Source organism: Crinia signifera, chromosome 2 (genome assembly GCF_055691185.1).
Source record: "Crinia signifera chromosome 2, ASM5569118v1, whole genome shotgun sequence".
NCBI lineage: Eukaryota > Metazoa > Chordata > Amphibia > Anura > Myobatrachidae > Crinia > Crinia signifera.
In genome coordinates, this window is record NC_139218.1 from 321,550,986 (window position 1) to 321,576,482 (window position 25,497).

General features: G+C 40.6%; 1 protein-coding gene across 7 annotated transcripts; it reads right to left on the bottom strand.

Moving 5' to 3' along the window:
- Positions 1 to 152: 152 nt before the first annotated feature.
- Positions 153 to 25,269, bottom strand: IKZF4 (IKAROS family zinc finger 4). 7 transcript variants are annotated; one of them, XM_083169177.1, is made up of 8 exons: positions 25,093 to 25,269; positions 13,673 to 13,727; positions 12,384 to 12,485; positions 10,331 to 10,591; positions 8,296 to 8,463; positions 6,661 to 6,810; positions 5,613 to 5,744; positions 153 to 4,151 (listed from the first exon to the last, which is right to left on the bottom strand). In XM_083169177.1, the coding sequence occupies exons 2-8, from the start codon at positions 13,710 to 13,712 to the stop codon at positions 3,457 to 3,459; spliced, it is 1,548 nt and encodes a 515-aa protein (XP_083025303.1). In that variant the 5' UTR covers positions 13,713 to 13,727; positions 25,093 to 25,269; the 3' UTR covers positions 153 to 3,456. The 7 variants fall into 7 exon arrangements, with proteins under 7 accessions (XP_083025303.1, XP_083025300.1, XP_083025304.1 ...); XM_083169174.1 differs by having other exon boundaries at positions 8,296 to 8,499; XM_083169178.1 differs by having other exon boundaries at positions 6,661 to 6,795; positions 25,093 to 25,264.
- Between the last annotated feature and the right edge of the window lie 228 nt (positions 25,270 to 25,497).

Sequence of the window (25,497 nt, forward strand, 5' to 3'; positions counted from 1 at the left end):
CATCACGTAACTTGCTAGTGGATATTTGGGTTCATTCTAGCACCCGCCATCTTTGAAAACCCATGCAGTTCCTCTTCCCTGCCTGGGGTGTCGATGTCTGCTGTAGTGCTTCTAGCACAGTGTGGTCTGTAAATCAGCACTGATATGCAAACCAGACCTGTGCTAGAAACACCACAGCAGACAGTGACATCCTAGGCAGGGAAGAGGAACTGCATGGGTTTTCAAAGATAGCGGGTGCTAGAATGAACACTAGATATTAGGGTGTAATTATGTATCATTAATAAAGTGACAATTACATAATGTAGGCAATTGAATTGTATAAACAAAACAAGAAACCAGTTACTTCCTCTGAATAGGGTGAATGAAATAAATGGATCTTGCAGGAACTTAGGATTTTAAGAGAAGTAAAAAAAGAAAGAAAAGGTTCCATCCACATGTGCGTCTGTTTCCAGCAACAAAATAAGGGAATAACCTTATGATATGCAAAATGTATAAATAGATTACAAAAGTGTCTAAATTTGAGCAATTAAAAGGAATCTCCAATTTATTTATTTTTAGGAAGGGGACTTGCACAACTACCCCATGCAGGAAGCACAAGATAATAGCGGTTCCTGAATGGACAGAGAGGTCATTGTAGCCAATCCCCTTGCTCCATTATAGCTTTTAGAGAAGCTGAGAGCAAAATGCCCAGTTAAGGTATGTACTGGATCACTAAGCTACTGAGGAGATAATGGGGAAAGAGTAGTAGTGCAGAGTAAGGGAAAACACAGTTCTGTTTATACTTAAAATAATTAACTCACATTAGAGCAAATAGCATGAGATGTAAATGCCACCAAGCTAGGATGGTGAATGGGTTGAGGAACGAATGATTATATAATATAGCACCAAAATATCAGATATTTCTTAATGTTAAACCAAGGCATTTGAAATAAAAAAAACCTTTCCCATTGTAGAATCAACCCCAACAATATCACAGTATATTTATAGCACAGGGATATGTTCAGAGTAGAGAAGGGAATGTGATTTTGCTTCTTAAGTAAAGGAAATAGAATAAAAGCCACAGAGGTCAATTTACTTCCACTTACAAGAGATACATGTATTGTTCCGGACATGCTTTGTGTTCCTTGGTTTACCAGAAACAAAACAAAGAGACTTTGGTCATATCTGTTAGAGGACACAGCGGTCCTTGGGAGGGGTTGGTGTATGCCCCAGTTCCAAGAGATCACCTAGAAATGTAAAGTAATGTAATGTAATGTGTATACACACACACAAAATTTCCACATTACAGTCTTAATACGTGATAATCTGTTATAAACTTAATATAATGTTTCTGCCTGTCAAAAAAAAAAAAAAAACCTATGTCTTGCTAATTTTCCATTCTTTCTAAATTCTGATTATGAACATTTATTCTCGACTCTACCTTACCGATCTATCATGCTATACATATCAGTCATTAAGTAAAGTTAGTGACAGATACAAAAGGTGTTTCATAACTAAATAAAATGGCACAGCTGCCCAGAGGGGAGATATGGATGGCGGCTGCAGATTTAAATTGGACTCATACATATCTTCCAACGAGTAGAGATAAGCAGAACGTTCTACTGACCAACTGCTTAGCACTGTACATAAGTGTAAGAATCAGAATAGTTGTGCAGTCCATGGTTAAAGGGGTCTTCAAAAAAGCAGAGCTTAATGAATATTCCAAAATATCATTGACTGATATGAGAGGGGGAGGGGCGGCGTCAGGGTGTCATATCCCATATTACTCGCTGAAGAAAATCCGTAAAAAAAAAAAAAAAAACAAAAAAAAAAAACAAAAAAAAAAAAAAAAAACAGGGGTACGGCAAAAATCAAAACCATATATACCAAATGTACCACACCTCTTACCAGCTCACCAGTGCTTATGTTCTGCTAAGTAGTTTCCTGAAATACTGAAGGCACTTGGAGAAAATGAAGTGACTTCTGATAATTAATTTGGTTTCATATAGGAGAACTTTGCACCCAACAAAATGCATTAAGAATAAGCATCTAGTTTTCCTGGGTTAAAATAGAACTAGGGTGCTTGTCCTGTATCTCCCAGAGCCCAGCAAGACAGTTACTCTCTTACCCTGCTACAGGTCTATAGAGGTCCTGACAGGAAAACATCATAAGTACAGAGTTAAAAGGAGGTCTACTGCTAATTCAGAATTAAAAAATTCTAGGAGAAAGAATTTGACAGACTTTAAAAAATAAAAAATAGACAGGAATACAAAATATTTTTTTTGGCTGGCAAATTGAGTTGTACAAACTTTTCATTGGCTCCTTTTCACTGAATGACTGTGATGTGCACAAGAAAGAAAAAGTGCGAATACGGAGGGAGGTGAACATTACAGCTAATTACAAAAATGAAATTACTATACATGGGCAATAAAATAATTTACAATAATATAAAATAATGGACAAAGATTAACCTTACACTGCTGACAAATATTACAGCCACAACTAGCAGAAACAGCAAAAAATAAATATACCAAAGTAGGCAACTAAATTAACACAATGAATCATTCAATTGAAAAAGACTATTACAAATGATACCAAATTTTTGCTTTTCACTCTGATAAAAACATGAAACATCAGTCGGTCAGTAAGTGCAAAGAATGATAAAAAGTTTAGAATGAAAAAATGAGGAGGACTTCGTTCTGTAGTGAGGTTTGAGTGCAAGTTCTATTCTTTTCATTACTAAAAACAGTCTTCTTAAGGTGCTACACTTGCCCATTAATGTGCCAGAACTGTGCTGAATATGTATGAGAGCAGTTAGGACATTACCGAATGCTGAAATGAGGAGACCATAACATGAAAAATAACCACATCCGCAGGGCAAAGGCGGCTGAACTACAACGCTCAATATCTGTAATGGCTATTAAGAGTTTTAGTTCACTTACACCTGGAGGGCCAAATGAGTCCTTAAATCCACCGTGTCCCTAAATCCTCTTCTGAGCAATCCAAGCACTGGCAAAAAAAAAGCCAGAGTATTTCACTTGTAATACAAGTATACCCCAAAAGGCAACAAGGCGCTTTAAGTGCATTTATCAAAACGAGGCTGGATGGAACGATTGTAACGGTCCTATAACACTTGATCAGTACTCCAGTAGTGCCTTGCTAACCTTACACAAAATAAAAACTGGCAACCATGACTAACTTTTGAAATACGCTTCCTATAACAGATTACAGTAGTGCTAATTTAGATGATGAAAAGGAGGAAGAAAAAAAAACATTTAAAAGTGCTTAGGGATTCTCTGCTCCACCCAGTCTCATTAAAAAGAAATTGAATAAAAAGTTGTAAAAGTTACATCTTGAATGACATGACAGGTCATCATCCTGGTAGTCATACTGTGCATCTTTGCCTTTTTTTTTTTGCGAGGTGGTGTGGGGGAAGGGGGTGAGTGCAGTTTCCTTGCGTCACCCCTTACCCCACTGTTAAACTTTGTGCTCTCCTCTCACAATATGGGATGAGAACTCGTACCGGTCCTGGCTGTGGTAGCCACATATATTGCACTCAAAAGGGTCTCTGAAGCCATGACAACCCATGTGGATAGTGAACATAACATGGTCTAGGAAAAGTACTCGGCAGTGCTCACACTTAAATACCTTCACTTGCTCCCCATCTGGTCCCAGCACCCGCAGAGTTTCCTTGGCAGTGCCAGGCCCAGAGCGGAACGTATTTATAACACCTGATTCAGGTCTCTGGTCCTCTTTGGCATAAGCTGGGCTCTGCCGGCTGCTGGTGGCCTGAGAACCCCTTTCTTCATGGTTGCTTTCTGTGTCTGTTGTGGAGTCCTGGCAGCCATTAGAAGGAGAAGCTCCATGTTCAGTCCGACCTCTGTAATGAAGCGGCGTGCCATCTGGTAGGTCCTCATGGCCCTCTGCCGCTTCTCGATTTCCAGGCATGTCTTGCCTTCCCGACATGGGCTGGAGCTGGGTGTACACTGAGCTAATGACTGGGGTGATTTCAGAGTTTGTTTGGGGCAAGCGCATAGGACCTCCAACAAAAGCTAATGGATTTCCATAAGATGGGTCAAGAGGGTGATGTGGCATCATCTCAATGTCCTTCTCAAAGCTGGAATTCATATCATACGGAAGATCCGCAAGGCTAAGCCGCATCTGTTTCTCCCCTGACAAGAAAGAGAATAAAGGCAGGTAAGTGTTGGAGAATTCCTATAATGTGTTATCTAAAAAGTACGTTCTAATGCCACAATTAACAGATCTACAAGAGCTGGGGGAAAAAGCAAACACTATATGGGCAAAGCAGATAAGAATAAGTTAACAGTAAATATAGGAATCAAAATCAAACTTCAAAATATATAAACTATATTTTAGGGTAATTTCACTCAATTGTTGTTAACTGCGTTACCTTTATTTAATTTCCCATGTGGACAATGGGACAGCATTGGTAGATATATAAAGTTTTAATTTCATTTTAGGAGTACCTGGTAGCTCTTTTCTTGCTTTACCTCCACTCCATCCCCATACCCCTAATACTACATGATCAGCGCAGCGTCACACTTTTACAAATCCTAATCAATCACACATTCTTAGGCTAACCTCCATATGTAGTCTTTTCCAGAGTCTGAGATAAGAAGTTCTCTTACTGGTAATTATCTATTCTTTTTGCTGTGCCATCCTTTGTGGTCATCTCTTCCTGATATCAAAACCAATAAACCTTAAGCTGGGTACACACTGTGGTGATCCACCATCACGCCGGTGGAGCGGCCAATCCAGGTAAGCATAAACACTTATTGATCGGCCGCTTGAGATGTTGGTGCCATTATTCACGTGTTATTCAAAGTAAATTAGCTCTGAATATAAGCCTGTTCGCACATATATTATGAATATTCAACCTCACATCAAATAGACACACTCTCTCACTCTAGAAACAGTATTGATCTACTACTGCATTGAAAATACCCCCTACAGTTCCTGAACCTATTTTTTTCCAGAAAAATAGTATTGAACCCTCCTTATTAAACTGATTGATCTACTGAAAGCCAATTAATGATTTAGATTTATCTGAGCACAGACTGGAATCTGACGCCATTTGTAGAGAATCGGTCATCAACATAAAAAAAAAAAAAAAAATATGAAGCCTGTTCTAATCCTTCTATAGAAATAAAATGTTAATTCAGCATCACAATATAAATGAAGAAATGTCTTGGAATACAGGTGGAGTAGTGAAGGTAACACTACTCCAAAATATTTTATGAACTAAACAAATGTGCATCACTTCAGGTGAGCAAGGACAGGACGGATCTCCACTGGGATTCTGCTTTTCCTGCAGGTATAAAAGCCACAAACAAATCTGACAAATAACCAATCGTTACAAATATACCCCTCTCACCACCCCCCCATACACATTAATCAAAGAATTTTAAAATGGCCTTTTAGAGAGTTCAAATTTATCAGATATGCAGAATATAGATTACACTCTATTATGTCAGTTTGGAGCACAGACCAGCGGAGTAGCAAATATGGGATGTTTATGGTTTTATGAATGACTTGCGTCTAGATGGCAGTATTGAGTCACACATACTCCACAAGCACTGTCACCTCCTGCACAGAGTACCATGTGCTCTTACCCATGAATTTCTGTGGAGTGGAGCGCTTGCGTTTTGTGAGGTTGCTCGCCAGCCGGTCCATAAAAGACGGCGGGTCAGAGGTGGGGTGCATCAGGGCATCTGGTCCCAGATCCAGGTCTCGTATCTCCTCACCTGGAGGAAAAGGAGAGAAGAGATTGGGCCAGTTGGTGGAGCTTTGCAGTAATGTGTGCTGCATGGTATTGCAAGCAATTGCTGCCCAACAGGAAGAGATTCTCACTCTCTGATGTAACATAATGGTGATATTAGTGGCTGCATAATGCAATGGACTGCAAATGGTAATTTGCATACTTGAGATTATTCAAAGATTTTGCAGATATAACTTTCACTTGCTGCAATTATAAACACCACTGTTATGAGAAGAGCATTAAAATAATTCCTTTGTTATGCTATAATGAAGGACTTATGGCAAAAAGGGTTAAAAAAAAAAAAGCACCAGGAAACTTTTTTTTGTTGTTGCCTTTAAATTTATGTAATGGATTCATTAAGAAATTATTGAATATCAACTTCTTAATGCAAAACTTCCCATAGTTTATTTATATGCCACAGATGGGGAGGCCTACCCCGGAGTGTTTTTTTTTTTTCCACCTCAATCCTGGTATTCCCAGACTACTTATACCCCCCCCTCCTTCCCTTCCTCCTCGAGTCTCCCGAGTCCCTGACAGTAGTCAGACTTCATTAGGCCCTTTTCCTCCCACCATGTGTCTCCCTGTGGCTGGCGGCTGGCTACTGGCTCCCCCTATGATGCGAGACAGTATCAGCAAGTGACACCATGCTTTTCCACTGCTGCCAGAACCAAGGTTATTGTCGTGATAACCCAGGTGGTGGCTCAGTACGTCTCACCCTGGGTCTTTTTGCATCATTTTCTTCAGCAGCTTTTCAGCTCAAGGAAACCTAGATCAAATAAAGCTGCTTCTCCTAGGAAATAAAATGACCATACATTTCTTAGGTTCTTGTAGTTCCTTTACATTCTCATATACATATGTGAAATACGCTAAAACCCATTTAGATACAAAGCCTGGTCATTCACCTGAATGTGTGGAGAGGTGATGCCCTTCATTGCTGAGGCTCTGTAAGTAGTTATGGCAGCGCTCCTTGTGTTCCTCCAGTGTGTTCTGCTGCTTGTAGCTACGACCACAGTAGTTGCACTTGTAGGGCTTGCCGACTGTGGGGGAGGAGACTGGAAAAAATGAAAAACAGAGCCTGCCCATAAAATAGAGATAAGTCTCCTAACAAGACTTTGTATCGAGGTGGACACAGTACTCGGAGGGAAAGGAATCCAAAATGAAGCTTCAGTAAGATGGATGGGTCAAGTGACTGGACTCATACCAACTAGTCTTCAGGTATGAGAAACCAGTATCCTTACATTTTAACTGGTAAACTACAATTTAAAGGTTTTCTAGTAAAAAACAGCCTTAGACAAATTAACTTGTAAGGGCACTGGTAGAGAAGGGATGGGCTTTATTATCTAGTATTGCAGAGCAGCACCTGGACAGGATTCATCATCATGCGGTACACAACCCTTCCCCCCGTGAAAGTTACAAGGTTGGCAGTGCGGAGACTGCCGTAACATCTTGAAAGTTTAATGGTCCCATACAGCAGTAATCCTGTTTACACAATTTGCCGGTACCCCGCCTAGATTTGCTGATCATCAGCCAGCAATTGCAGGTGAGTTCTCGGGGAAATAAAAAAAAAATGTTAAAAATCCCTCATTTGCTGAACTCTGACCATTTTTAGTCGGGGAATCTGTCTTTTTTGATTCCCAAAACCGGCCATCGGCTATTGAGAATCAGAACATTGCCCCAATACATATGTGATGTATGGGGCCATAAGAAATCGTATAGAGTTGTATACTAGAGTTAACATCATTTAATGATCATTTGATTTGGGACATATTTAATTCATCTCAAATAATATGCCACTAGCCCTGCATGGAATATGCCACTAGCCCTGCATGGAATATGCCACTAGCCCTGCATGGAATATGCCACTAGCCCTGCATGGAATATGCCACTAGCCCTGCATGCCCCTAAGGATATGCAAGTGATTTTTTTTTCTCATCAATAAATTTTCAAAATCCATCTAAACTGGCCACAACACAAAGCCATAACAGTTTTAGCTGTAGAGTCTATTGGAATCCAAACATAATTAAATTAATTAAACAAATTAGAGAAAAACAACACAGTGCTATAGCAGTATCCTAACATTTTAGTATAAAAGATAACTTGAGAACCAAGCATTTTATTTTTTTCCAATGATGAAATAAAAAATAAAAATCACAGTAATGCGATATAAAAAACAAAAATAATTCCTAAACTAGAGATAAATATGGTCAGCCAGCCTTCCAAGCCAATGGCTGTAGAGTCATCGTCCCACTGTATACATAGTCGAAAATTATCTGATATATTTCAAGTTAATTATTGTGCATAGAGGTCATGATTGTAGATACTACAGAACGTGTGGCTAGCAAGAGCTGAACTATTGAAAGCAAAGGTTAGACATACAGTATAGAAAAATCGGATTGTGCTGAGAGTAAACCAGAAAGGCTTTCTGAGCATAAAGTAATGAACCAGTACTGTAAAATATCAATGAATACTATTACATCCAACGTGACAGTCAGTAGTGCATGATGGGTTGATAAACACAATATATTAAGCACACTCACCAGCATGGGTGCGCAGGTGACCTGTTAATGCATCTCTCCGGCGGCAAGCGTAGTTACAGAACGGGCACTTGAAAGGCTTCTCACCCGAGTGCAGTTTGATGTGCCGCAAGAGGTTCCCCTTCTGGGTAAAGGAGGCACCACACTGGTTACAGTGGAATGGCCGCTCACCTGAAACAGCATCAAACATAAAGTCCCCGCTGACTGCTGCAACACAACAGCAAGCTGGTTAGTATCTTATAGACATATGGGAACAAAGGCCCAGCTATACTGTCCCTACAGACACGGATTTGTTTTACACTCCTCCCAATTACTTAATATAAGAAGATGTGTCTTCCTGGCAAAGTGAAGCAGATACAGGTATCTAGATACTGTAATTGTAGATGTAGAGTGCATAGCATTCCATTTTCTACACAAAGTATGCATCATTGCAGTATCATTAATACCCCTTTCAGACATACTACGGTATGATCGGTATTTTTAGTGACCCAGGTCGATTGCAGGTGCTCAGGATCCGGGAGTGAAATCCCGGGAAGACCCTTTCAGACATACGCTAGCCCCGGGTTGCTGCACGTTCATGTGAAAAATCCCGGGATTTTTGCATATGTCTGAAAGGGGTATAAGTAACCTTCATATAGCTGGCAAGGAAATTCACTCGGATACTAACCCTCCCATTGTGTCACAATAATTTAAACTTGCCTTTAAAAAAAGGCAGCAATTTAATTTATTGTAAGTTTAACAATGTTTTCATCTTTTTCATCTCTTTAATGCTAAGGGGGTTATTCAATTGTGTTGATTTTTTGCATAGGCGAAAAATATGCACTTTTCTCTTTTTTTTAGGGCAAACAGGGATTTGCTTATTCAATTGAAGGGCTTATGTTTTACCTAGGTGTACAACTTGGAAGTGTTGAAAAATATCTGGAGCCTCCATTTAGCTGCCGATCCATGTGTTTTTGACACATTACCAGCAAAATTGTGACCGTTTTTCTACGCTTTGAGGCATTTTTCCCTCAATGCCTTTTTTTGCTAAATAGTCTGAAAAGGCATCAGTGAAAAATGCCTTCAATAGCGACAAAAACACCACAATTGAATAGTGGGGGATTGGAATATACCACCCTTAATTTGTTTGGAAAATAATTAGCTTTTTCTGTATTTAGGATAATTACAGGGAGGGGTGGGAGGTCTTGTAAACACGGTGTTAAAACTTTGTAAAATGCAAGTCTGTTATACATTGAATATTAAAATATAAGATTTTTATGGTGTTATGCCAAAGGATACAACGGCATGTCACAGGTCTATTTATGATACTGTGCTATCTACTGTATGCAGAGAGAAAATATCTGATAAAGATGACTAAGTGCTCTGGCAAAAACAGGATATGGCAAAGACTTCAAAAACAAAATCCTAAAAACTGTACACTTCCTTGTAATTAAAAAAAACAACTTACAACATGGTGTCGCCTTGGTTAGCACTGCCCCACAGATTGTTACCCCCACTGGAGTGTGGAATGCTGTAAATTATTAAATACTCCCTGTAGAGTTCTGCGTAATATTTATAGTAACTAGGGATTTGGATTTCACATAAAAAGTAACAACTTAAACTCGTTGTGCATGATCAACAGTACTGCAGCCAATCAGCTCCAAACAGTCATTATTACCCATAACCATGACAGTTAGGGGCCAATTTGGAGGAGCACTATTTTTCATACCCAATGAGTTTCATCCTTCGTAGATAAATGACCCCTTACATAAAAACATTTCTGAGTAGCTAAAAAGGACAATACAATATAATTCAATGTATATTATACACAAACAATATTAAAGCACTAGTATTCTATATTTCACAGCTCAATGTACAACATATTTATATGTATATAGCTACCACACCCCCTTCCTGGCATGGTAACATATCTAGTGAAACCAATAGAGTTACTTGCACATCTTCTCAATCACCGTGGTATAGTGGATTAAATGCATGTAGTGGGAGGACAGCCTCAGAGCCATCCTGTAGCCATATGTTTCCCTGCGATCAGGCTCACCCGTGTGGCTTCTCTTGTGCACCATCAGCACATTAGGACCAATGCACAGCATCCCACAAATGTCACACTTAAGCTTGCCGTTGGGGAGGCGAATACCTCCTGGAGAGTGTGGGTCTTGTCCAGAACCATCACTGTACCCAAGGGGCTCTACCAGAGAGTCATCAGCCATGTTCCCGTCTTCTTTCTCACTCAGCCTGTCTTCATGGTTGAAAAGACGACCAGATTCCTCATCGCTATACATTTCCACCTTGATAGAATTTGCTGTAAAGGTAAATCAGATGGAATGAAGTAGGGTAATTGTCAGCATAAAGTAAAAAACACAGTTCGGAAAAACAAAACAAAATTATATTATATCTTTTAAAAAACACACAATTTTGATATTAGAAATTAGCTTCAACATTTCAGAATATCTATACAGGAACGGATCTTCCAATCACAAGACTATAGAGCAAATCATACTAAAAGTTTAAGGAATATAAAATGTATAATTTCTACCGACAAGTGGGTCCTTATAATGCACCATATAAAACTGACCAATGTGGAATAGACATCTACAGCGCAATGGAAATATGCTTTATTGTTGCCTGCTATAGGAAATAGGAAATAGATTCCTGCAGCCACATTACTAAAGTATTAGCTACAACTGGGGGGATTCAGATGCACCCAGCCAGTCAGAGGTCACCAATCATCACCACTGGTTTGCACCAGGAGTCGAGTGATTTGTCTCCAAAATAGTTTGTGTGAACATGTCTTTTCTGTACAGTACTTTGACCAGGCTTACACACAGGGCCAGATTAAGAGAGGGGTGACAGAGGCGACTGTCCCAAGGTTCCCCACACATTCGGTGGCAATGTCCTTTCGCAGCTCGGCTGTTCATGAACAGCTGCCACTAAGGACCGCCTCCTCTTCATGGAGTAGCAGGGTCAGTATCTTGCAGGATTTCACCACATGGAAAGATACGGATCCTGAGCTGGCGAATCTACTGCTTCTGTGTGCTGCTGCAGTGGCGCCCATATGAGAGAGTGAGCGTTTGTGTCACTCACGCACAGGAGCATTGGCAGCAATTTTACTTGTTGGGGCCCCACAACGTTGCTGCCCCTGAGCCTCCATCAGTCATGATCCAGCCCTGCTTACACACCCTATCATATTCAAATGCAAAGAAAAATGCAATCTGAGTAAGGTGGGGGCTTTGGAGAGAATTGCAATTACATCCAACTCTACATTAGCTTCTAGTTGTTCAGGAACTGCATTTTTTTCTACAGCCTTATTTCAAGCAACATAAGGTCATGTTTCAGTTCTAGCAGCTAAGAAGCTGTACAAATATTGGGCCATTTTCTGTGCACACCGGGAAAGCTTGTGCGACTCCTGCACTTACATAATGCCTGGGAAGGCCAGATGGGGGCGTTCTAACATTGCAAGATTAGAGTAAGGGCATAGATGTATGCTGTGTGGTTGGTTAAGGCCAACTGCACATAGGGAACGATGAGGAACCCCAGTAAACTGCTTGTGATTGGCCAAGTGGTGTTTATTCCTTGTCCTAGAGCATATTCTGATTTTTCACCCAATTTTTTTTTTTTTACATTAAACAAAGGTTTTCTTTCTGTATTAAGAGAGATTTCTGCACTTTTATTTTGGATGCTAAATGAACAGATATAAAACCAAAGGTGTCACTGTGGCTCCTTTAATTAATAAAATCATTTGTCTAAATAAATGGATAACGATGTAGCGAAAGCAAACAATTTGGGGCACAAATGCAGAGAACTATGTTATGGCCAAGTTATGTGCAATTGGGCAGGAAACCAACTTCCTCACAAAACTCCATCACTTACTACATCTCTCAAACCCTAAATCACACAACAGATTTCTTAAATATTGGCATTATTGCTTGTAGCATTTACTCCCATTTGCCTGTGCACTGCAGCCTCCAGCATCAGGCTCCACACACTGGCACGGATATTAGCCCTACATGGTAGAAATATACTTTCTTTAATACTGGATGTGTAGTGACTACAGCAGCACCGGCTTGCTCAGTACAATGACATACTGTACTTACCACTCAGTGAGCGGCTTGGAGAAGAGTGTCGGCTATTTGGGGTGCTCACAGAGGGGCCAATCAATGCTTCGGAAAACTCCTTATCCAGAGATGAATCTCCAGCTGCAGTATTAAAAACCCACAGAAGTTATGGGAAAAGTGACAGCGGCAATGATCCCACATTGTTATATTCTAGCAGAATATGTACAGACATGTCACAAGCATTCAGACTGAATAATCATTGGAGTGTTAGAGCTAGAATGAACCAGCGGCCTGATTCAGACCTGATTTTATCTTATTTTATAGAATGTATTCGATAAATGCTAGCTATGTGGCGATTGGTTGACATGGGCAACTTCTCGTCTCTTTAAAATATTTAATATATTTCCTATATAATCTGCAGTGGATCGCAATGGAGGTTTTAAAAAATGAACTATACCAAAAAGCATTCATACCAATGCCCATTATGGAAATGAAAGGTGGCAGTGACTATTCTCACATACGATATGGTACTTTTAACACGATTTATTGGCTTGATGGGTTGAAATCATGTGGAAAAAGGCCAAATCGTATACGTGTATGGCCACTTTTAGTGTGACCCATCAGTATGTATCATTCTATAGCAGTGGTTCCCAAACTGTGGGCCTAGGTTTAAATTATTTATAGTCAACGTTCTAGGCAAAACCAGTGCTTGTGGCTTCCAATCATAACATATATATGTGGACAACCACAAGCAAATCCTGTCCCTTATCACACAACAACGGAACCTAGGAATGTGTGTCAATTTTTTAAGTGTGTCAATAAGAAACTTTTGGCCTTCTGATTCTCTAAGGTGCCGTGATTCACAACAGTTTGGGAACCACTGTTCTATAGTAATGTTTTTTGTTTTGTTTTTTACAAACAGTGCTTGAAACAGCCTGCAGGTGGCGCCATTTATTTTCTGTCACAACCATTTTTCCTGAAGTAATACAAAGTTGCACACAAAACAATTGCCCGATTTGACAGCCGCCCTTTAGTTGCTGGTGCTTTAGTGCATCATTTTGTGGCACAAGCCAGCGCCAAGCGTATATAGAGTTGTTATACCAAATATAGGAGAATTGGGGTCTAGTTTGCCAACCATGGAAAAAAATCTTCTTGTATAAAAACATAAGACAAAAAGGTATCAAATTATTTTTGCAATAATACTGTAATAGAAGGTATACTACAAAGGGAAGTACAAACTGCATAAAGCCAAGCATTTACAATGAATGCTAAACCCCATTAATGAAATGTACAGAAATATCATACAGAAGTTCTTTCCTTATACATACCAGACATATAAGAGCGAGCATTGTAGTCCTCAATTTCCATTTTCAGCTGGATTCTCTGAAATATACAAAAGGGATGATTTTTTTTTTTTTTAACAACTTGAGTGTTCTTATACACAAGCCACTATCATACTCTGATTAAGATGGACACACCATTAATGTCTATATTGACCATGTACACTTGTAATCACCTTGGATCTCTTGATTATCTGTTGCATCTGTATTACACTTTACTTCAATAAATAAAAAAAATAAAAAAAGAAGGAAGGATGGATACATCAAAGATCATGGGCCAAATGTAATAGGGTTGTGGGTATCTTGGTGAGGGATTTTGGAGATATTTCCCATTTTTTTTAAGCAGAAATTATTTACGATGAATAAGCAGGTTGATTTTGCCATGTAATTGATTGCCGCTGTAAAGGAAAAATGGGAAAACTCGCCCAAAATCGCTCACTTTCTGATTGTCACACCCTATATTGCTTTAAAGTAGATACTGTGAGACACGGGATGCGGTCATTTGGTCTACAGCATGATGGTCGACAGTCATTAGGTCGACATGGGAAAGGGTCGACATGGTTCTAGGTTGAAAGGTCATTAGTTCGACAGTGTGTAGGTCGACAGTGAAAAGGTCGACATGGGGATTGTCACTGGTTTTTGAGCAGACAGGCGGCCTTTCATGCCCTATCATCCACTAGGGCATGGTGGGAGAATAAAAGAAGAATACCATTCCCGACGCATTGCGAGTGCAGCAAGCGATGCAAGGGGATGCAGTGCACTTGAAACTGTGTCCATGTCGACATTCAGGTAAAAAACACAGTGAAAAAACCCATGTTGACCTTTTGACTGTCGACATAGACATTGTTGAACTAACGACCCGTCAAACTAATGACCTTTCGACCTAGAACCATGTCAACCTAATGGTGTCAACCTTATGACTGCCGACCATCATGCTGTAGACCAAATGATCCCAACCCGTGAGACACAGGTGTATGTACAATAATGAAATAAGACAATCATTCTGTTTCAGTCACACATTAGTAAGGAGCGTTCACAAAGCTTTGATTGCATCTAGCAATCACTGCATCAAAACAGCTTAAAGTCTTACTGGGATTTACATTTCACCAAGCATGAGGCCGCCAGTTTGAGACATTGCAACTGGTCTCCAGGGAAGACGCCCCTAGCGAATACCGGATGTAGGACCCATTACTGGGATAAAACTAACTGGCACAGTTTATCTGCCATCTACCAATCCCTGCTGAAAGGCTTTATAGGAAAGGACACATTCTATAATGTCCAGTGACATAGTCTGACATTATTATCTTGGGGGATATTAAGAAATGTTTACGTCGTGAGTATACATGTATTTATCTTTTAAAAACATTAAAAATGTATAAAAAATACATTTTTATGTATCTAGATCAAGATTTAAGAATCTTTAGCGTAGTCACAACCTTGTTTTTATAGGTTTGTATTTCATTGGGAGCGACTTGCCTCTTCTTTAGTGACAGCAGCTTGGTACTACAACTGTATATCAGATCGCCCATTCCATATACATTTTTATTTCTATATCCATGCCACCGTCTTTACTGTGCCTCACGTGAAAGAAAAAGTCTGCCCAAGTGCAGTGAGGATTGAAGGTGCATGCATGGCCGGTCAGTGTGAGCTTACACAGGGCTTGCCCATAGTAAAGGAGTCTGTTGTGACATCAACACATCTCTTTTTGAGAAGCTCTTTATTAAAGATTGTATTCCCATTATGCAGAGATGGAAATTGAATATAGGTTGTAGTACATGTAAATTCCAAATTGCTACCATGCAAAATTGGGTGAGTCACTAGTAGTTCCATAATTCAGCTGCCGGAGTCTTTGTACAGCGAAACTCCCGTGACTTATGTAGTCATAAAGTAAGCACAATTAGAATTATGAATATATACAATGGATATACAATTGAATTACATTATCTATTTAGCAGTAGCTGGATTTCTATAATTCTATCTTATCAGTTCTTAGATTGTGCATAGTGGATACATAAGTCTCTTTTGTTGGAAACCGTAACACTCATGAAAGAAGTCCTTCAAGATTAGGTGGTTGTGTTATAATTGTGTGCAAAGAAAATAATCAAGCGTCATGGGTAAAGAGATATGCAATAGGTATGTATCCTTGGTAACAATTTAATCTTAACGGTTTTTAACAAAAGACACATACGTTTCCACTATGAACAATCTCAGGCAACGGATAAGATAGAATTGAAGCAATACGGCTGCTGTCAGAGATTGTAAGTGAGCGTTAGAACATTGTATATATTCAGACATTTAATTGTGCTTACTTTATGACTACAGTCAAACACTAGAATTCCACTGTGCACAGACTCAGGCAACTGAATTATAGGACAATAACAGTTCTGCCGTTATTCAAGACTTATAACAGTTCCTCAAAGTGGTGGCTTCGGGTGAAACATCATTAAGGTCCCATAATGCAAAATATATATATATTTTTTTTAATTTCTATTGAAATTAATACTGTGTGAGACAATACAAAATGTGTAATAAACAAAAAGCGAATGAGAACGTTAATCTCTATTTCCATATATAGTTTTTGTCTCTCAGACACAGTATATACAGTCAAAAATAAATGTGAGTCTCAGCTGCTGCCTTTCTTTTAGCATCAGAGGACACTTTGCCCAGAGCTTGATAAGGAGTCGTTAGAGCTCACCTGAACTCTCAACCCTCATCATTTTGCTTCCCATGCCAATTGTGATATTTTCATCTTAAACTGCCCACTGAAAGTCCCAGAACAGTCTCCCTTGGTCAATTTTGTCCATGGCTCCCACCAATAGGAAGTCACACCAGGAAACCAAGTACTCATTTAGGCATCCCAGACCACCTGTCATTCGTCTGTGACATTTCCATAGAAATCCATCTAATGGAAGGCACAGAACACGCTCCCTGGGTGAAAGGTCTACTCGTGCTCTGTCTACACCAACACCAAGTTGACATGGGACAGAGGCCCTGGCCACTCAAACAGACATCTCAGATTTGCTATCCCTCTCTCAAGTCTCATCCAAATCCATCCAGCGAAGGCCCTGAACATGCTCCCCATGCCCTCGGTGTGCCCGGCATACACCGCTCTGTGGTTAGCTCCTGGATCTGGCCATGTTTTTTTTTCCCTAAACCCCATGTCCTCTATCCCTTCTAGGTTATACAACTTTGCCATATCTTGCTTCCCTGACCCACTTTGTGTAGTGGTCAGACCCTTTTTGGGCCCATGGGGTCGGGAATAGGGGTCTTACTGGCCGTACACCTAATATGGACCTAATCAAGCAACCTCGCCTTGGTCTCGGTCCAACAGTGTCAAAATGAATACCAGACAAACAAATAACAGATGACACATATGTAAGAAATTCCTAAGACATACTCTACCAAGGAATTAGATGTTTTTAATACCCCTTTTCCACAAAAACTGTAACCAGGGTTATTTCCAGGGCAACCCAGGTCAAGTTACCAGGGAATCCAACCCTGCTAATGGTGTGTTGTGAACACCACTCTAAAAGTATAAAAAGTATACAACCGCATCACTGGTGCTTGGGGATTATGGGGGTTATTCGGATTCACTCGGAAAGGTACAATCACTCTCTATAGATATACACTGCAATATAGATATCAGTTTGAAGTACACCCCCCCCCCACCACCCAAATCTAACTCTCTCTGCACATGTTACATCAGCCCCACCTGCAGTGCACATGGTTTTGTCCATTAGAGAGTGATTGTGCCTTTCCGAGTGAATCAGAATAACCCCCTAAGTCATCTTCAAGCATTATCAGAACAGGTAAAACTGCATTGGTGCACTCTGAAAGAGGTGTACCCACCAATATGCCGTGCCCAGACTGCAGTGTTAATGGGGTCTAACTCAGCTATTGCAATGGTTGTATACAGGTTGGAAAACCAGGCTCAAACCGGGCGGGGTATTATGCACCACAGGTCTAGCGTATAGTTCATGGGTCCTCAAACTGCGGCCCTCCAGATGTTGTGAAACTACAAATCCCAGCATGCCTTGCCACAGTTTTAACACTCCCTTATAGCAAAACTGTGGCTAGGCATGCTGGGATTTGTAGTTTCACAACATCTGGAGGGCCGCAGTTTGAGGACCCATGGTATAGTTGATATTTTCTATCAAGGTGGCTATGGCTGGGGGCCAGGCACAGAAGATAAACTTGTGGTTCTAGACACAAAACGCTGTAAATGTACAGTGGTGAATGTATCTTAACATGCTATATGTAGTGCTTTATACATGGTTGTAGAATTGCATGTTTAAAATGCATGGATGAAGAGAAATGGAGAAGTTATTTTTGGTTTTAAACTGCATGGACATGGGACAGTTCATTGTAGTCTTAAAGGGTGATTTGGCTTGGCCATTTTGTCTAGATAGTCAAATTAGCCTAGGTCAGTGATGGCTAACCTTGACACTCAAGATGTTGTTGAACTACATATCCCAGCATGACCTGCATCAGTTTTAGCATGGCATGCTGGGATGTGTAGTTCAACAACATCTTGAGTGTCAAGGTTAGCCATCACTGGCCTAGGTGGTTGGTTAGCCAGAATTGCCTTGTGTGTACACTGCAGTAGATAGCGAAGCTCAGTCGCTAACGCTTCAGGCTCGTATTCCACATCCCCTGGCTGAGCTCGGCACACTATCTAAAAACAACTTCACGCCGACGTGGATAGTGGGGGTATGAAAAGGTCGGAGGACGCGTACCGCCGCCCCTCGCGGGCTGGCTGCGCTCGCCACGCTTCGGGTTGTCGTTCATAGTGGGGGTCGCATTGACAATAGGGGGGCATTTAACATTGTATGCACCCATCAGTGTGCTTGTACAATTAAAAATCGCATGCGATGCGATATTTAATTGTACATTTTGCCTTTTTCACGCGAAAAATCGCATCGCATATCCTATTTAGTGGTATGCGATGCGATGGACGCCGTGATAATACACAAATACCATGTTTTCTTATGATATAATAACCATTTGACAATAGGAACTATTAAGAAGGTGTGCCTCCACAATGTATGTTTTACAGTATGCAGCATGAAATAGAAGATTCATTTTAATTAGATGCTAATTAGCAGCACATTAGGTGGGTATATAGATTGAGCCGAAGCTCTGGGATGGTGACCTTTCAAAAAGCTGCTTGTCAGCAAAATGCGTCGGTGTACCAACTTATTGAAGCCCACCTACTTTCTGTGAAAGACAATTGTGAACGGAACCAGCCTCCTGAATCTTTCCTCCATCCTGGACTGGGAACATGTAATAATACCAGACCTACTATGGAGCTCTCTCATACCTCCCAACATGACCCCCTCCAGGAGGGACACAATGCTCTGTTTCTGGACTTCCCTGTTAATGTCTGATTGCCATCACCTGTTTTAAACAGGTTAATGGATAAGAAAGGCGTTTCACCACAAGTGATGGTAATCATAAATTAAGAGGAAAGTCCAGAAACAGTGCAATGTGTCCCTCCTGGAGATGATCACGTTGGAAGGTATGCTCTCTTATTGCCTATATGGACTGTGGCTAATTACAAACACCATGTTGAGGATGGGAGGCTTACGGATATTGTTTAAAGAAATTCCCATTATTGGTGACCAGGCATACGTGTGATTACTTACCCTATATACACTGCCAATACATAGGAGGTTATTCTGGTTCACTCCTTCTGGCAAATACCTTTTTAGATGGACAAAACCATGTGCACTGCAGGTGGGGTAGATGTTACTTGTGCAGAGAGAATTAGATTTGGGTGGGGTTTTACTTCAAAGTGCTTTATTTTTACACTGCAATATAGATCTGTGTCAGTATTATCCCTGCACAGAAACAAAATAATTAACCCAAATCTAATTCTCTCTGCACACGTTACATCTGCCCCCTGCAGTGCACATGGTTTTGTCCATCTAAGAAGGAATTTACCAGACGGAGTGAACCACAATAACCCCCTAAATGAGGAGACTCACAGAATTCGACAGAGACATATATAGGAACAGATTTACTTGAACTCTAGCCTGCATGCATGGATAACAGATATGATGCGATATTGTCATATTAAAGGGTCTTTACAATGTTTCATCAAAATTTGAAATCTTAATTTATTAAATTGTATTACTCCCTAGCTTTCTTTTCTCAGCGCTGCTATCTTTTACATTTGCAAAAATACATTATTGTTGGGTTACAGAATTTCATGTTATTCCTAAGAAGGTGACGATTCTCATTAAGCCAAACAGGTTTTAGTGAAAGAATGGATTTATTTACATTTTGTAAAATAGTGCAATTGGTTAAAAAGACCCAGGGTGGAATTATCACCTGTGGCATTTTGTGTTGGATTAAGAAAAAGAAAGTAGGCCTGCGAGCCTCAGGGAGTACATCTTCTGTGACATCTTGAAGTATGGAACTGCTGTAGCACATTGTGGAGGTCATTCAGGTTGGTACTCACCGTTGCGAATTCGCAACGTTGAGCGATGGTGATGGCTTGCGCATATTCACTTATGAGCATGTGTAAGCAGTCAGTGCGCATATTCACTTATGAGCATGTGTAAGCAGTCAGTGCGAACGGATGTGGCAGCTTGCATAGTCCCTGGCCCAGTCACATGGATCGCGCCCAGGGGAACACCCAGCGTTTCATGGGCATTCCCATGGTAATTCAGCTGTGACACAGGTGCCAGGGGCGGGCAGCCGACATCTCCGGGAGATGTCAGCTGCCCTCCCTCTTCCAGTACAAGAGAGTGATTTATATTTGCGAGCACTTTAGAAACCCTTGGATGACTGGCGACCATTGACGCAAGCTGCGGGCAAGGAAACTCGGCTTGCGTACAGGGTGGGGGGGCTTTAGTTGGCAGCTTTGAGAGTCAACCGGAATGACCTTCAGGTTGCTGGGGGTGACAGTTAAGCACAATTTACTTATTTTATATTTATTCATCCATAAGTAACTTTGACATGGGGTGCCTTGAAAAAATGCTGATATTCTAGGGGTCCCTGGTTCAAGAAAGTTTGGGAACCACTGCCCTAGATGACCTGTTACACTGCAGAAATGGATAATCAGGACATAGATCACTATCTTATCCCCTCACCCCCTGCAAAATCGGCCCTGGATCCATAAACACACACACACACACACACACACACACACACACACATATATATATATATATATATACATACATACCCCCACACACCTGGTGGCTGCACATACACAGTATACAGCAGGAGAACTTCACTGTGACCAATGCCATCGGCTTGCTGCTTCTCACTCACCCATCATGCTTCCCCTGGTCATTGATCCAAGCTCTGTATGAATAATAGAGCAGATACCAGGAAGGCAGCTGCCAATGGTGGGTGCCAGACTCGGAGGCGCGGCTTCAAGATGTAGAAGGCCGCAAACATGGTGATGGCAATGAGCTGTAATGGAACTGGAGTATGCGAAGGTGAGCATGGCAGCTGTAAAAAGGCTATACGTAATAGTGGGTTGGGTTCATAGAAAGTTTAGCAGGAGGTCAGCTTTGATGCCTCCATAAGGGCAGGGGCCATTTCAGCACGTAGGCAGTGGTGGTGCTACGGAAATAGCCTAGCGCAACAGCTAACAAATGACATTTAGCACTGATTTAGATTTAATTAGATAACCAATTCAACATATGTCGCTCACATTACTGCCTCACAGCACTGAGGGCATGGGTTCGATTCCCACCATGGTTCTAACTGTGCGGAGTTTGTATATTCTCCCCGTACTTGCGTGGGTTTCCTCCGGGTATTCCGGTTTCCTCCTACAATCCAAAAATATACTGGTAGGCTAATTGGTTCCCAAAAATTAACCCTAGAATGTCTGCATGTGTGTACATGTGGTAGGGAACAGATTGTAAGCTTCACTGGGGCAGGGACTGATGTGAATGTTCAAATATTCTCTGTAAAGCGCTGCGTAATATGTATGCGCTATATAAGAAACAGTTAATAAATATGTTTTAGCGGGCTAACCTTTAATGTAAATAGTAGTTATCATGTATAGAAAATAATGTTTTGGTATATCACTTTGTCTGGCATGCATTTAATTATTTCTATTATTCAAATTCAAAACAGGACATTTTTATAAATTATTCAAGAAACATTATGTGTGTGTAAATATATTAGAAAAGCAGCATGCTTAGCATCATGTGGGGAGAACGGCACAGTATCGCTCATACTGTCAGTGTAAGCAAATTAAGTTAACCAGAGAATTATTACCACTTCTGTCTGGCACACTGCCATAAAACAATACAACAAAACTCTCATAAAGCTTAAAAAGACAATTGTATACTTTCTTGCTTATACAGAGCAAACATGCATTGTTTTCACTGTTCACATGCCCTTATTCAGATACAGCAATACAAATTTGTTCTCAAAATGGGCAAAACCATGTGCACTGTAGGTGAGGCAGATGGGGGGAGGTGCATTGGAGAACGCGCATAGGAACCTCTGATCTAGAGCAAGGGAACATACCCTTATCTGATTAGGCCCGTACAACACTATTTAAGCATACCAAACATGGGGGGTTATTCTAGTTCATTCTTTCTGACAAAATCCTTCTTAGATGGACAAAACCATGTGCACTGCGGGTGGGGCAGATGTAACTTGTGCAGAGAGAATTAGATTTGGGTGGGGGTTTTCTTCAAAGTGAGATCTATATTGCAGTGTTAAATCATGCAGTCAGTATTTTCACTGCACAGAAACAAAAAAACTCACCCAAATCTAATTCTCTCTGCACATGTTACATCTGCCCCCCTGAAGTGCACATGGTTTTGTCCATCTAAGAAGGATTTTGTCAGAAAGAATGAACTAGAATAAACCCCTAGGTTTGGTATAACTATTATTCCTCACAGCGAAAAGCAGACATATACTCAATAACATATATAAACCCTTAACAAGAATGCTTTCCTTTGGTACATAAAAAGAATGGAAATATATATATATATATATATATATAGATATAGCGATGGGGACCGGCACTTGGACTGATGGGAAGCAATAGGGAAGGTGCCTTCCACGAGATATAATATATAAGCGAATTGATCCAGGTGACTGGAAGAATAGGAGGCGGCACTCAACTTGTAAAAAGGTATATTCACATCAAAAACATCGTGATAAAAAACAGCATGTGCGTCAACAGTTTCGGAGCTGGCGCTCCTTCATCAGGACAGCTGAATTGTGCAGCATAGCATCAAACCAAACATGGTGCAGAAACGTTTCTGCACCATGTTTGGTTTGATGCTATGCTGCACAATTCAGCTGTCCTGATGAAGGAGCGCCAGCTCCGAAACTGTTGACGCACATGCTGTTTTTTATCACGATGTTTTTGATGTGAATATACCTTTTTACAAGTTGAGTGCCGCCTCCTATTCTTCCAGTCACCTGGATCAATTCGCTTATATATATATAGAGAGAGAGAGAGAGAGAGAAACAGCAGACAGGCGGCGGCACGGACTAGCCCCTTTGTCAAGGTGATACGTATCACCTTGACAAAGGGGCTAGTCCCCGAAACGTTGGAGATTTTGTTTTGCACGATTAAAAATCCTTGAAGTGCCGCCGCCTGTCTGCTGTTTCTCTCTACAATACCGATCCGGAGGGCACCCAGGTATATGTCCATTAGTGTCGGAGTGCCGATCCGCTATATATATATATATATATATATATATATATATATATATATATATATATATATATATATATATATATATATATATATATATATATATATATATATATATATATATATATATATATATATATATATATATATATATATTTTTTTTTTTTATATTAATTGGTGTTACAAGTTTGTAAAAAAGTTGGAATAAACACTTTTACCTCTCACCTGCAAGTTCAAAACACCTGTCTCCCTCCAATACATCTCAGTGTACTTGTCCCACATCATTTAACCCATTATTGAGACTTTGAGAGAGAAACAAAAAATTGATAACAGACATGTTTTTATTGGCCAAATTATGCTATTTAAACCCTTCCAAACGCATGATTATTGACTAGATAGAGCAGAAACTCTGGTAAAACCTGTTTACTAAAATTTTAACCTTGACAAAGATTTTGCCAAGAGGTGGGAAAAACGAAAAAAAAAAAAAAACACTGCAAATTACAGAACACAAAATGAATGCGAGATGGAATTGGATGGTAAATGTAATTCGCAAAGTGAGATCACCACGAGAACAGCTCAAAAGGACCCAATTGGCACCTTCTTGGATTGACCCCTATGTGTACTGGAGAAGTATCCAATAAAAATCAGAATCATTAAGCAGCATATTCTTCGGATTATCAGTAAACATCTCAGATAATAATAATAATAATAATAATAATAAAAAAAAATAGATTGCTATTACCCCTAATAAAGGTTTATAGTGACATTATGGAACAGCTAAATTCTACAGTCTTAAAAGAAAAAAAAAAAGGAGGATGCTGATCAGGTGAATGCACAGCAGAATAAATACCTAGTTCATCATGACAGATCAAAGAATTACAAAATACAATCACTCTATAGGAGTTGCCACACAAGAGATATTAAGGTGTCCTAGTATATTCAGTCTGTTTTCAGTTAACAAATGTCACTATCCTAATGTAGGTGACTTTTAATGGAAGACTGTATATACAGGACAATTAACCCACGTATCAATCCAAAGCTCCTACCAGTAGACACATTAACGGGACATTCAACATTGCAATGTGGATGAAATAATACCTGTATAAAATATTGAATATAGGGAAAATAGGAACCCAGGTGCGTAAATCTCATAAGTCTGGATTTCAATTTGCTTTTTTTTGTTTATGCACACTAGACTGCTCATTACTAAGGAAAATCTCTCCGAACATAAAAAGGCTGCAAGACAACAGCAAACGCTGACTTAACTTGTACGTTTTGCAGGACAAACTCTCCTGCCTTTACTATAGTGTAGGCGGCTGCTGTATCCCTTCAATGATCAATCCAACATAATGGGATTAAATACCCACATAACCAGCATGTAATGGGCACGTATGGTGCTTGGAGTGTGCTGGCAACCTTCATGCAGGCATTTGTGTGGATAAGGCTGCAGCTAGGGTCATTTGAGGACAGGGTAGGGAAGGACACGGAGATATGAAGGGTAGGTGGGTAAGAAGCTTTAAATGTAATGCTCTACATATGACGTGGAACTACAAGTACCAGCATGCAAAGCAGGACAGTCTAGCCAGGCAGGCAGCCAGCCTGAGAGCCACAGGGTGATAACAAAAAAAAATAAAGTGTTCTGGATATATATTCCATACGTCCTGGCCTCAGGTGTACTGGGCCTATAACTCACCGGCCAGGCGGGCGCTGCTGTAGCCAATCAATAGCCCTCCTACACCCTTGGCGCCTGCCCTCCTCCACTCACCTGCTGCCGCTACGGCTCCTCCTCAGGGAGCCTCATCCACGCCCGGTCGCCCTCCTACCGCTCAACCGTACCGACTTCGTACGCGGCTCGTTGATGTCCGGCGGCGACTTTACCGGAGCTGAACCGGCCCCGGCGACAACTTCCGGGGCAGCTGCCAAGCGACAGGTTGCAGAGACGAACGCAGAAAAATCCACCAGCAGCTGAGTGAGCCAGACATGTCCAATCGAAGTCAGAATTAATGGATTCAGAAGAGGATGGTGCAGCAAATCATGATTATAGATATGCATACCTCCCAATATGACCCATGCCAGGAGGGACACAATGCTCTGCTTCTGGACTTTTCCACTTAATGTATGATTGCCATCACCTGTGGTGAAACACCTTTCTTATTAGTAAATCTGTTCA